Source organism: Micropterus salmoides, unplaced genomic scaffold (genome assembly GCF_014851395.1).
Source record: "Micropterus salmoides isolate LMB-PRFRI ecotype aquatic unplaced genomic scaffold, ASM1485139v1 Ms_hic_scaffold_15, whole genome shotgun sequence".
NCBI lineage: Eukaryota > Metazoa > Chordata > Actinopteri > Centrarchiformes > Centrarchidae > Micropterus > Micropterus salmoides.
In genome coordinates this window covers 31,298,827-31,313,120 of record NW_024040596.1, presented here as the reverse complement: position 1 = coordinate 31,313,120, position 14,294 = coordinate 31,298,827, and the positions used below count along the sequence as shown (strand labels likewise).

Sequence of the window (14,294 nt, the reverse complement as noted above, 5' to 3'; positions counted from 1 at the left end):
TTGCTAAAGATGAAAAATGCCACCAACAGATTATGACAAAATTTCTGATTAACACCATGACACGACAACAAATCCCATGAAATAACCAAATCCAACAGGGTCTGTGTCCAAACCCATTCGTTGATGAAAATCTTTAAAAACAGCAACAGGTTGCTGAAATATAGTCAGCTGGTTACTGTAGTTTTTAACAAGCGTTACTTAAACAGGAGGAAATAGTGCATCTGTGAAGGACTATTTTCATTTAGGGATTTACACACACTTGGTGTACTAGTGAGAATTTATGGAACCAGGACCATGAATGTAGGATTAACTCAAACTACAGTGTGTTTCTGTTAATGAAGGAATATGTCAGCCAGTGTAACACTGAAGCTCACTGATGTGGTGGTGTTTTTTTTGCAGAGTTTAGACAACCCTGGAGCTCTATAGCAAAAGATATCAAGGCTTTAGACATGTTAGTCGAATCATTTCTTTGTTGGAATGGGTCTTTTTTGCCAATATGAAAAATATAGAATATCACCAGCATTATTCGTTAAATTTTGTTAATAAATTAGTTTGAAAAGGTGAATCTTATGCTTATATATATATACTTATATCTTATCCTCTAGATGCTTTCACTGAGCAATGTATTGCAGCAAATAAATACTAAGATGTCAACCTGGAATTTTAAAACTCAATATGCTGTTGTTCATCAGGGGAACTCTATCCATCCATGGCACAGGTACCGCCAGGAGTCCCACTGCGTGTGAAAAATGTTGCAGGTCAAAGTTACAGCACCGCAATGCTAAATCAGTTGAGCACTCTTTTAATTTCACTGTAATTTGCAAACTGACTGGATTTTAAATCCCCAGCCCTTCTATTTTTATCTTTAACCTGTTAACCTCCAATGAAAATGTACTTTCTGAAGAGATACAGCAGGATGACACAGTGACATGCTTGGTTTTATTTTCCAAAACTCCTTTTCCTATGGCAGGGATAAGCAGGCATATAATGTTTCGCTCAGTCACTTGAACCTTGGTGACTCTCTATGCCAAAGGTGTAGGTTTCCCTTTTGTGTGGGTGGCAGCATTTTTCTGACCAAAGCCAATCACAACATGTGTAACAGTAACAAAAAGTAACAATTCGATATACTCTTCCCTCATCCCTCTTTGAGTAAAGGGACACGTGTCCCTGTCTTCTCCTGAATCTACACCTGTTTGATATCCACAGCTCCTTTTCACTACAATATCTCATAGGTGGGAGAAACTTATCACCAGAATGAGCTTTGACCCCCTCAAGATGACCTTCTGAAGACTGCTTTCAGCCATGTGTTGCAGTGCTACATATACTTAGGACTAACATCTGACTCAATCTGTCTTGACTGACAGCAGAAAGACAGAAATACAGAATACTAATGACCAAATTAGCTTGTTACTGCATGTTGTCTCTCCTAAAACTTACATACAATCTCTTACAGAAGTTTTCACTTGAGCCGTCTGCTGCTTTTAGTCTCAGCCTCTCCTGAGACTAAGAACCTGTGCTCTGAAAGGCCAGAAAGCACCATACATATTTAGTAGCTCCACCCCTCGCTCATCATTATGATCCACATCGCAGCATCCCCACAGGTGCTTTTGTGTGTGAAAGTAGAAACGGCTAAGTGAGAAACAGAAACAGCATTGTCCTGTTGACCATTCAAACCTTAGATGACACCACAAGTCAGTGATGAGCTGTCGTCTTTAATGCAGCTTTTATCAGTACTGAATTTGAATGAAATTGTAGTCATGGGAGATCTAAATTGGAACTGGTTACAACCAGATACTGAACTTACTGTGACTCGATAAATCTCTTCCAGCTCGTTGATAGTCACACTAGACCAAATCTGAAATGTCCATAAAATTCATCTCTAATTGATCTTATCCTAACCAACGTTCCTTAGAAATACTCAGCAGCTTCTGTATTTGCAAACAACATTAGTGACCACTGAGATGTTGCCACAGTCAGAAGTACAAAAATTCCCAAAACCAAGCCACACATCATTATTAAGCGTGACATGAAACATTTTACTGAACAAGGGTTTTTTCATGACCTGTTTCATTTTGATTGGGATAAAATCTTATTTCTGATGTTGAAAATGCTTGGAAATTTTTTTACGATGCTTTTAAAGAAATTGTTGACAAGCATGCTCCCTTCAGAAAGTATAGAGTAAAAGGCCGAAACAATGCATGGTTCACTTCAGATTGAGCCAATTCTCTTCACGAGCGCAATAAGGCCTGGGCAAAAGCCAGGAAAACAGGCCTGGAGGAGACTGTGCAATTTGTGCACAGTCGCTATTAGAAAAGCCAAAGCAGGCCACTTTCTTATAGAAATTTCAACAATCCAAACAACCCTTTCAAATTCAAGACGATTAAATCCTTGGCTGGAAATAAAACTGGCATCGAGCTGCCACTGTGCATTCTTAAGGACTCACATAAAATATATGATAAGGCTCAAATCCTTGGCTGTTTTAATGAGAATTTTATTGCCTCTGGTTCCTTGTTTGACTCCCTCAACATTTCAGATCAGAATCACCCTAAAGGTCATACTCACGGTCATATTAGAGTGAGTAATTCTTTTAGTTTTAATCCACTTACAGTCTCAGAGGTGCATAAAGCCCTCAAACTTCTAGACATTAGAAAATCATCTGGTCCTGATAACTTGGAGCCTTATTTTTCTAAAATTAGCATCTGATTTTATTGCACCACCTCTGACATGTTATTTTAATCTCTCCCTGGACACAAATTAAATTCCACTTATGTGGAAATCTGCATTTGTTCTTCCTCTGTTAAAAGGGGTAGACCCGACAGATTTAAACAATTACAGACCCATCTCGAAATTGTCCATCCTGGCTAAGGTTATGGAAACTCTGGTGAATGAACAATTGAAAGAGTTTTTAACTACTAACAATATATTGTCTATTTCTCAGTCGGACTGTCAGAACAAACAGTCTGCTGGTTTGGACCATCTATCAGGTAGATCTCAGTGTGTGCAGGTAGATGGTCTCACTTCCAGCCCTCTTGTATCCAAGGGTGTGCCCCAGGGGTCAGTGCTGGGACCACTCCTATTTATATTATATATCAACATTCTTGATCAAAATGTCTCGAACGCAAATTTTCATTTCTATGCTGATGATACTGTGATATACTGCTCTGCATCTACACCAAACAAGGTTCTTTGTCAGCTACAACTTGCTTTTGATGCTGTACAACACACCTTGTTTGATTTAAAACTTGTTTTGAATGACGACAAAACAAAACCTATGTTGTTTTCCAGTGCAAAATCAAAGTCACAGAACCTTCCACCCAACACTACTTCTCAGGGCTCCGAGATTGAGTCTGTATCTGGTGGTGGTGGCGCATAGATAAGATGCTTGCCTTTGGTGTGGGAGACCTGGGCTCAGTTTCCCCTGTGAGACATCCACCATTGTGTCCCTGAGCGAGACACTTAACCCAACCTCTGACATGTATAGCAATTGTAAGTTGCTTTGGATAAAAGCGTCAGCTAAATGAATAAATGTATCTCAATACAAGTATCTCGGTATTCTAATTGATGATTCTCTCTCGTCTAAACCTCACATTCAGCAGTTGGCGAAGAAGCTGAAACTGGGTTTTTATTATAGAAACAACTCGTGTTTTTCCTTTGAGGCCAAAAGGAGACTTGCTGATCTACTTTCATGTCAGTGCTGGACTATGGCGATGTTATATACATGCATGCATCCTTTCAAAACTTGAAACTGTTGGATACTGTTTACCATGGAGCTCTGAGGTTCATCACAAACATTAGATCCCTTACTCATCATTGCTCTTGTATGAGCGGTTTGGTTGGTCTACATTGTCCACCTGTAGACTTAATCATTGGCTATTCTTGGTCTGCTTCTCCCATACCTACAAACCTACATCAAAAAGAAAGGCACAGGAAGATATTGTCTTCATTCTGAGGACTTATTACTACTATCTGTCCCTCAAGTCTGGACTGAATTGGGAAAAGGGGCACTTAAGTATGCGGCCCCCTGCGCTTGGAATCAGCTGCAAAATGTCCTGAATCTTCAGGAGCCGGTTTCACTGGTTGCTTTTAAAGTACTTTTAAATGACATAGAGGCTGTACACACTGGCTGTAGATGTTATGAATAATTACTCGGACAATCCTTGTTGTTTATTGAGGGTGGTGATGGTGCAATGGATAATACTATTCCTTTTGGTGTGAGAGACTGGGGTTCAGTCCCTCACTGTGACCCATCCACTATTTTGTCCCTAAGCAAGACACTTAATCCCTAGTTGCTACAGAGGTGTGCGACCTCTGACATGTATAGCAATTGTAAGTCGCTTTGGATAAAAGCGTCAGCTAAATGTTTATCACTTGTGGTAAATATATATGAATTTTTTATATTGTATGACCTTGTAACTCACTATTTATTCCCATCATAAATTGTCATATGTTTTAATGTCTGCAACCTTGTTAATTGTGCTGCTGCCTGTCTTGGCCAGGACTCTCTTGGAAAAGAGATTTTTAATCTCAATGAGTTTTCTTTCTGGTTAAATAAAGGTTAAAAAAAGTCAGACTGTCCATCATCCAGGGAGGTGGGAGTTCTTCTGTTTGGTGACCCTGCGACTGCCACAGCAATGCACACTACCCTCGAGTTCACTTACAACCATCTGTCTGTTTGTCAGTTTGTCTCTACATGAGGTCATTCTGAAATGTATTAGCATCCTGTGAACAGCATTTTGCATCTCAGCTTTAGGCCTACACTAAAACTCTATTTTACTATTTTGTGAAGTGCTTTCTTTCATATGATTAGCATCCAGTGGCATTAAAAAGTGAATTGAGGTTTGCTTTCACATGAGTTTTCTGAAATAACCAGCTACCCTCGTCATGTTTATTGGTCTTGGACACAGGACACAAATCACAACTACAGATCGTCTCCACAGACACTGTGGAACAGACAACCCAAGGGTTTTATTATTTCCTAGCTTGTGGCGCCCTCTCCTGCGTGATACAGGTAAAAACATCCTTAACTTAACTAGACACAAGAAGTGATGTCCTTTTAGCAAATACCAATATATTTAATGTGTGTACCTTTATGTCCTTTTTGTAACTAAATAAGTATCTATGACATTTAAACAAAAGGAAACAGTTTAGTATAATGAACTTACTGAGTTTTAGGACGGTGATGTGTTTCTGAAGGGGCTATACAATAGTACCAGCTTGTGCACAGTGTAGTAAATACTAAATAAATTCTTACATGGTTACAGTACATCTTTATTAAAAAGGTATTGAAAATGTCAGTGCTAATCATTGTTTTTCACATAATGCAAAAAAAGGTATTTGAACAAAATCAATAAAGTAATGCAACACATAGAAAAAGGTCCAAACTATTGCATTTCAAACATCAGATCAGTTTACAAAAAACACACAAAATCAAAATTCAAAGGTCCACATTTTCATGAGCAGTGTGTAAAAACAAATTACTCTTGAGTAAAACATTGTTAAAAGGCTATTTAAAGCAAATGTGTACCAATAATGGACCGTGCTGAATCACAGACACTGTGTGTAAAACATTGCAAATTCATACATATTTGTTAATGAACAGCATGGTATTCAAAAGTAAAATATTGCTGTGTAAGACATTTATTCAGTTAATCATAACATGACAGAAGGTCAGTTGAATTCCTTTTAAAATGTAATTTTCAATTAAGAAAAAACATTACAATTTTCATTAAATATTCATATTTACAATGAGTTACAGTACATACTTGAATATAAGACATTTCTTAGAGGTACGGTATTTTAAGGTTGACAGATGTTTTCCTTTAAAAAATAACGGTATCAATAATGTAATGAACAGAGCCAACACACAAAATGTATCATAGAATCACAGTTAAATACAAGCAAATCTACCCTTTCCGAAGTATACAGGAGTGTATAAAACAAATGGATCCACTGTGATTAGCTGAAAATACAGTGTGTTGGAACAGGCTGCTTTCAAAGGTTAGTTAATGTCAAGTGCAACTGGGCCTTTCATGGAGAAACCAGTAAAGAACGACACTTTTGACCCCTCAGCATGACCAACGAGCTGACCTCGAAAAACCGGAGTGACTTCGACCTTCAGACCTGGGACACAAGTATCTGCAAGTATAGAGCCAAATTTCACCTCGCCAGTGACCCTGCAGAGGAGCTCCTCCACCTTCTTCTCTTTCCATATTTTGCCATTTGCCCACATGGAGGAAAACTGCTCCTGCCCAGCTGTGATGCACCTTTTGATTTCCCCAAAGTGTACCAGTCGATCATAGCCCTGCTTCTTCCCCAGGAAGAAATGGATAATGGGCCTCTTGCCATTGCACACTTCCTTCATCTCTGTGTGATAAGAGGTCCTCACCTGTGAGATGAATTTCCCCAGACTTCTACATTCTCGACTGTTCTGCTGTGGCCAAAGCAGCACAACTGCAATGAAGTGTAGTGGCAAATTATCACTTAATGGGATTGGCTCACGCAGAACTTCGCAAAGGACATCGATTAGTTTCTGGTATGGCTGAATGTGTGTTGATTCCAGTTTGATACGACTCAACACAACATTGAAATAGAGGAAGTTGATTCTCTCCTTAATTGTCGGTTTATGATCCGGTAGACAAACAAAATCATACTGTCTTGCAATCTTCTCCATTTTTTCAGGTGGGCTGTCATTTGAGAGATAGTTTAGGATCCCAGAATAGGTATCCGCTTTTTGCATCTCCAGGTATTGTCTTGCCTGGTGTAGTTTCAGCATGAATTGCATGGTTTTATTCTTCAAAAGAGCTGCTGAATCTGTCTTGCAGAAAAGATTGGCATATATTTTGAAACATCTGATAAGCTCATTTTGGGCTATTTGCTCACGACTGTCTTTCATTCCAAATCTGGAGCCCAAGTTCACATAAAACTTGTCAAGTAAGTCAAAGTTCACCTTCATCCTGTATTTGAGATTGTAAAGTACATCCTCAAACTGTCTGAGAATGAAGTAGTATTGTCTGAGTTTGTGGTGCCTGGGATCAGATGTCTCTACATGCTGAAGATTAATATCCCCAGAGAGGACCTGACTCATGATGTCATGGCGGACATTGTCAGAAGAAAATATGGCGGTCTTTTCAAGCACTTCAATTACAAGTACACCAGCCTGAATTTCTCCCAGGCACCCCGATGTATTAAAAGGACAGTTATCGGTCTTATTTTGTAATCGCTGAATCGACTCCTTCTTTGCAAGGTTCTGTGTTTCCTTAAATGCTTCTATTGCTGACTGAGCCATTTTAAGAAACATGCTCAATTTTTCAGGAGTAATAGGCTGTTCCTTGCAGTTTGCAATGGCATTTTTCAGCTCGTGCTTGATAACTTGTGCTGATGTGTCTGCGAAATATGAGCTGTCTTTGGAAAGATCTCTTGCTCTCCCTGCCCAATCCTTTGCCTCTGAGAAATCCCTCTTTTTTAGGTAATAGTACCTGGCTAGTAACTGAGAGACAACCGCATCTTTCTCAAATCTTTTTGATGCATTCTTTAGCACCATCTCTTCCAGTCCTGGTGTTTCACTTGCGATGTCTTGAATTAGTGGAGAGAACTGAGATTCCTCTTCTGCTGAATAATGTCTCTTCACCAAAATGTGGTGAACATCTTGCAGGAGTTTGTCTTTCCCTTGTGTGCTCTCAAAAAGCTTGTTTGTGGTCAGCAGAAGGTCGGTAATATCAGCTCTGTTTACATTGTGTGTTGCTGTAAGTTCCTGCAAACACTGCCTTGCGATACTTATATGGATCATTTTCACAGCTTTGAATACTACCTTTCCCTCAACTAAGCAGCTGGCAATTAAAGTGGAAAATTTCCCAAATCCTTCTTCAACTTTGATGGTTCCACAAAATGGTTTTGGTTGAAGACCAAGGAATTCCTCACACAGAGAGACGGAGAGAGAGGCATCCTTGCAGTACACACTCAACAGAACCAAAACAGCCAGGAGTTGTGCATTTTTCTGATTCATGTTGAAACTCTTCAGGGTGTTGCGGACCACACCTTCAATATACTCTGGCTTGAAGTTCTTCTTCATGATCATAAATCCATAGAACGTTTCCACATTCTTGTGCTTCTTCTTGATTTCTACAAGTGTTTCCTCAAACAGTTTCTGCTCCTTCTCAGAGAGTTCATTCCCAATGAAGACTGTGTCTTCAGTTTTTTCAGTCTGCCCGGTGGACTCTGACCTCATACAGTTCAGGAGAATTACCTGTGCAGACTTAGACTGAATGTTTTTCTTCACACATTCTTTTTCAATGAGCTGCTGCAAGTCAAACACTTTTTCTTTATCATCAAAGTCATCTATCATCAGCAAAACAGGGACCCGTGGTAATTTCTCCTCATGGTCATACATTAAAAGTTTGACAACTTGATCAGCTACTTCAGCAAAGTCAGCGTTGCTGTCTCTGAGGACAGCACAGCGGAATCTCTCCCGGAGAGCCCACAGAGTATGCATGGCCAAAGTTGTCCCCCCACATCCAGGTACATGCATGAGGTTGAATAACACACAGGCTTTTCTCAGGGAGCGCAAATCTGGTATGACTGTGTTCATGATAAAGTCAAACATGTCTCGTTTGATAAACGGGGTGGATCCAGGCTGCTCTGAGAAATAGAAATTCCACCACGACACTTTCCCTCCTTTGTAGAAGTTCTCCTCTATGACAATTCTGTCCTCGTTTCCCCCTTCACATTGGTTCACACACAGGACCTCTAAGGTATTCAGGCTACGCTCCACTTTCTTCTCAAGAAGCACTTTGCTTCCCCCACCACAGGGTAGGAAACGGCTGGACCTACGGTTTTTTGACAGAAGACTAAGGACAGTGCCATTGACTTCAGCAAAACTGAGCTCGTATATGCATCTGCCAGAGATGTTGAATCCACACCGCGCCTCAATCAGGTCCCTCCAGGAGGTAAATGCTTTTTCATTGTCACATATACAAAGGATTTGCTCTGGGCCTCTGAGCTCCTGGTAGAATGTACTGAACGTCTCAACAAGAGGGTCCATCTTCTCACTCACTGTTGACAAAAGTAAGAAAATGACAAGGAATCTCTTGTTTGGAAGCACATCTTTCCGACATAAGAAAGAAATGACATCTCGAACGGAGGCTCCTTTGTCCATCAACCACTGTTCTATGTCTGAGGGGAACTCACCCTCAATACCTCCGTTGCAGAAAACCCAGCTGGTGTTTCGAGTTAATTTCAACTTGTTTGCAATGTCCTCAACTGCTTCTGTGATTTTATACTGTGCTGGTAAATGGACACTCACAGTACTCTGCTGTTCGAAGCGATTCTGTAATCCATGTTTAGCTGATTCTGGATCAAAGTCCAAAACAGCTGTTGGGTTGAGTTCCACAAGAAATCCCAGTGATTCAAACTGGATTGAATGGGATTTGTTAGTTACTATAACATACTGCTCGAAGTGTGATTTATCTAAAGAGAGGGATCCACCAGTTATCATCATACTTAATCTGGAGCCTTGAGTACTGCTTTTTATCACACTGAGGTGCTTCTCTTCTGCTTGTTTTCGGAGTTGTGATCGTTGCGCCATATTGTCAACAAACTGGTTGAACTCTTCCATATGTTTGGCAAATGTGGTCTGTGCGAGGAGATCCCTGCTGCTACCGCCATCACGGACAAAGAACTGTTTTGACAGTTTTATTACAGTTTCTTTACCCTTCGTTTTTTTCTTGGCCTTTTTTGTGTTCATGCTGAAAGTGTGAAAGATGTTTTCTTCACAGACGGCAGAGTCAGGAACTATGTCCACTTCTATCACACATTTGTCAGATGATGTCATATTCTTATTGAGAACTCCAACAAATCGAGGAGGTTTGATGCACATTTGAGCAGTCTGTTTGTGTTTATGCTCAAAATAACCATCAATGGCAGATTTTAGCTCATTTGCATAAGCCTCTCTGTCATCAGCAACAACTCCCAACACTTGACCGTGGGTGAAGTGTGGCTGGTCCCCTATTCCAAAATGTATGGTGCCGTTGGTGCGGCTGTTCATGCAGGCCGCTGCAAAGCGAATAACCTCAGCAGTGAACTTGCTCATTTTGGTTTCATCTGTTGTATTGATGAACGCTTTATACTCGTGGCAGGGTTCAATTAAGTCTGAGGCACCGGATTCTGTAATATCAAGAATGCCGCTCTCCATGTATCTGTATGTATCGTGGTACCTACAAAATGGATACGGCTTGCATGGTTTTCCAGGCTGATTTGAAGAGCTTGTTGGTTCTTCTTTTTTTAATTTCACTAACTCATCTCTGGCATGAATGATTAGTTTTGCTGGTCCAAAATTCACACCCATTTGGTTTAAATCTGTTGTATCGAAAAGCAAAAGACTAGGCCCATTAACGTCCTGCTGAAACAGTATCTCTGCTACTCTGTCATCCACATTATCCAAATTGAGAGCCCATTCTCTCACTTGATGTTTACTCCAATCCTGGATCTCAGGTGACAGGTCCTCCGGACTCTGAAATAAAAAGTGGTGTTATTTTTCCACATTTTCAACGCATATCACTGCACAATTATTTGCTGATCATATTTAGTGCTGATGCATTAGCTATAGTAATGCACAATAACTTGCAGTGGTTTATTACAAGGAAGTGAACACGTGTTGTTTTTCTTTAATAACTATCTAAGTGCATTTGAATCAAATGTAAAATCTCATTTATTGAAAATGAGTTTAATCATGAGTTTAATTATGGTGCATCTTCCCCTAAAATGAAAATTATTTCAACAATTATTTACCTTCATTTCGCCTTGATCTGCCATAACAGCGTTGGTTTCTTCTTGGCAAATGTAGATCAGAAATGCTATAAAAAATAATTTTAGAAGAGCATTTTACAACAGAGGACACTGTAGGCTACTACTAGCACATGAAACACAAAATGTCATTGATTTCAGCTTTACCTTCATATGTCCTGATCATCCATGATAGCTGGCTCACTTTTCCTAATTCTTGACTGCCAATGCTGCAAAATAAAGAATAAATATATTAATTGATATATAAACAAATGTCTTTCTTTATATGTTGTTAACGTGATTATGACGATCTTTCTCTGATTAGTGATGTTGTTAGCTAGCTAGCTTGCTAATACCTGCACTGACTCTGAGGTAAATTATCCTGTTTTTTAGTGTGGGACGATGTGTGATGAGTGGGCGTTTTTAGCCATTTACAGGCTCCTTACTTTAACAATCTCCTCCTACAGAATTAATCGTAGCAACTTCAAACGTTCACAGTGAAATCTAAAGACCATGGGGAAGTTGCGCTAACTTCAAGTTTTCGTTGAAGTCTGTAGCGTGGCGTCCAATTTACTGTTTCCCCATGAAACAGGAAGTTGTTGTAACTTGTGGAGGGTGTACAGGGTCAAATCTGTAATAAACTTTACATGTTTGTTAACAGCCTGAAGACAAATATTCAGTCAAAGTCATAGCCGCACCTATGGCAACAGGAAATGACAAGTTTTATGGTGTGAGAACTACTCCTAGCAGCTTGACCAAATCCACTTCAAAATGGGCAGAAAAGCCTGACGATGCTAGATTGTGTAGCTTGTGAGTTTACATCAAACGCCATTGCCATGGCGACTCATTATTTGCCATTAAACAGGAAGCTATTGTACCTTGATTGTATTGTCCAATGTGACACAAATTGCACATTTGATAAGTCCCCTGGCCTGAGAACATCAACATGCCAATTAAGAGTCATGGTCATTGGCCACCTACTGGCAACAGGAAGTAAGCCTTGTGTGAAAATCATAATTACAGTTAGGGTAAATTTTCACAATGTGGTCCACATTTACATACTGAAACATAATGCATAATTACTGGGTGTTCTTAGTGCATAGTGAACACAGGAAGTGACATATAACTCCTTCCTGCTGAGTCCTAAACGCATTACACTTCAGAGCCATGACCTCCGGCAACAACTCCGTGGCTGTGGCAAGGCCCGACATGCAAGAGGCGCTACTGTTCATCGCTGCTAGCAGATTTAATGATAGTTTGTTTGCTTTGCCTTTTCAGTAGACATGAAAAACAATAACGTTACACAACCAGTTCATGTTAGTGCTGTCATTTTTATTTACAATTTATTCGCAGCAAGTGTAGCCTGTTAATTATTTTCCTTCTTTAGATCCACATTTAGGTCAGAACATTAGCAATTGTTTTTTTAACAAACGTTCATTTGCCACTGATATGTTGTCTTGCTGTCATTCATATGTTTAACAAACTGACATCATAGTTTAGTTATCTGGGCATCATTTGGATCTGTTTATTGCAATTAAATCACAGCAAAATGTTTATTTTGGGTTCATACTGCTGTAGTAAACCGGTACTTGTTTACTCCCGTAAACTTGCGTTTTACTCACTTTGTATGGGAACAGCAGGAGAGTAGTCCAGCGTTCAAACTCATGCAAGTCAAACCACACAGATTACATTTGCACTTGGTCTGAAGCTAATTTCTGTTATACTGACATATGAGCCAACTGTAATTGGCACTGTGTTAAGTGTTGTTCAGTGTTACTATCTGATGGCGCCCTTACTCAATGTAATACGGTAGTAAAGGTTGTTGTTACGGCCTGATGTAATGTCACTACGCTCTATGTGGCACATGCGTATGGACAGCAGCCATCCCTCTAATGATGAGATATAAAAAGTGTTCGCCTTCTTGAATAAATATGCCTGTCAAAAAGGCTAAAGACAGATAATGACTGAAGTCTTGCTTGACATCCGGATGCGTTGATGGGAAGGTTGCGCACAACTGCTTAACACACTGGAATAACAAATGAATTGATAAGAATATATATATATAATAGATTAAAAAACAGTCCTAAATATGTATGGAACTGCAGTATGTAATAACCATATTAATAGATGTGGAAGGACCAGCTTGGGCGAGTGACTGCAATAAATAAATCAAATGCAAAATCATACAAAACATCCTGTAGCCTATCTGCGACCATTTGGTCTGAATGAAATTAACCGATCGGCTGACTACCTGCCTGCTTACCTACCTGCCAAGAACAATCAGACTTTAATAAATGTCTAATGTCTAATGCAGTGAGAGGCACTCTTGGCTATGAGACAATCGCGATTTCACCAGTGTGCGCTTAGCTATGGTTGAAATAAGAACAGGAAGAAGCTGTACAGAAGCTTAAAACTGTCTGCTCATTACACAATTCCAATCGAGGCACACTTCATCAAACAGAACTAGAACAATATAATTTTAATCTGATAAGGGCTATGCATGCGATTAAAATCAATGCAATGTCAAAGTGGAAACAGAAGTTGGCCTAAATGATTTAAAAAGCCTCGAACCACACAAACCTTAAACCTGCAAGTCAAGGGCACACAGATAACATAAGATAACATAAGATTGGATATATCATAAAACTGAGGATATAGGCTACTGTTTTTCATTTGCAATTAGGCCTATTTAGATTGTGACTTTCTGATCACGTACAATAAAAAAACACTTACCCATCCGACAACTGCGATGCGGACTGCGCAGTCTGCTGCCCTCGCTGTTGAGGCGCAGGTCTCCAAACACGGTTGATGCGACAGACTTTCTGAGAAAAGTAAATCACAGGGAAGTGATTCGACAGAGACGTCTGCTTGTTTGCAGAGGGGAGAGAGAGATGATGGGTGCAGACTGAGGCGGCAGACAGTCCTCATAAGGAGGAGGAGGAGGAGGAAGAGGAAGAGGGCGGTCGGTTCAGGAGAAACGAAACCCTCGCTTTGCTGTGTGCGCGAGATGGTTGGTTCAAAGAAATGATACCTATGTTCAGAGGTGGAAAGAGTACAAAAATATTCTGCTTAAGTAAAAGTACGATTACTTTGATGAACTTTTACTTAAGTAGAAGACTACAAGTAAAATTACTAGGCTATATAAAAATTCACTCAAGTAACAGTAAAAAGTAGCTCATTTAAAATGGACTCAGAGTAGCCTTAAAGTTTTAACCTCCTAAAATAACTTATTTATGTTGATTTAATATCTTATTTATGCGTATTCCAAGTATTTAATTAAATTGCAGTCTCTTGCGAACAAAACCACATGGTGCTTTCAATTTTAGTTTGTTTGACAGACACTTTGCCAAATCAGTGATGTAAAACAATGATATTTTATGCTGTAATGAGAAGTTTGTGAATGCTGTTGCTTCATTAAGAAACTGTGGTGGAACAGATTAGACTCACTGGACTGGGAAAACAGGAAATACTGGACTGTATATGAAGTCATGTCCCTTATTTACATTCAATTCAATCTT

At 39.6% G+C, this 14,294-nt stretch overlaps 1 protein-coding gene across 1 annotated transcript; it reads right to left on the bottom strand.

Annotated features, from left to right (window-relative positions):
• Positions 1-5,250: 5,250 nt before the first annotated feature.
• Positions 5,251-13,719, bottom strand: LOC119903465 (sterile alpha motif domain-containing protein 9-like). Its single transcript, XM_038719676.1, has 4 exons — positions 13,510-13,719; positions 10,945-11,006; positions 10,783-10,847; positions 5,251-10,504 (listed from the first exon to the last, which is right to left on the bottom strand). Exons 2-4 carry the CDS (start codon positions 10,961-10,963, stop codon positions 5,999-6,001), a joined length of 4,590 nt encoding a protein of 1,529 aa, XP_038575604.1. The 5' UTR covers positions 10,964-11,006; positions 13,510-13,719; the 3' UTR covers positions 5,251-5,998.
• Positions 13,720-14,294: the final 575 nt, after the last annotated feature.

Bases quoted from the DNA above. Each gene is read 5' to 3' on its own strand.
- LOC119903465 (XM_038719676.1), bottom strand. The intron at 10,505-10,782 runs GTAAATAATTGT...TTTTTATTTCAG, and splicing joins CAGATCAAGGCGAAATGAAG to AGTCCGGAGGACCTGTCACC.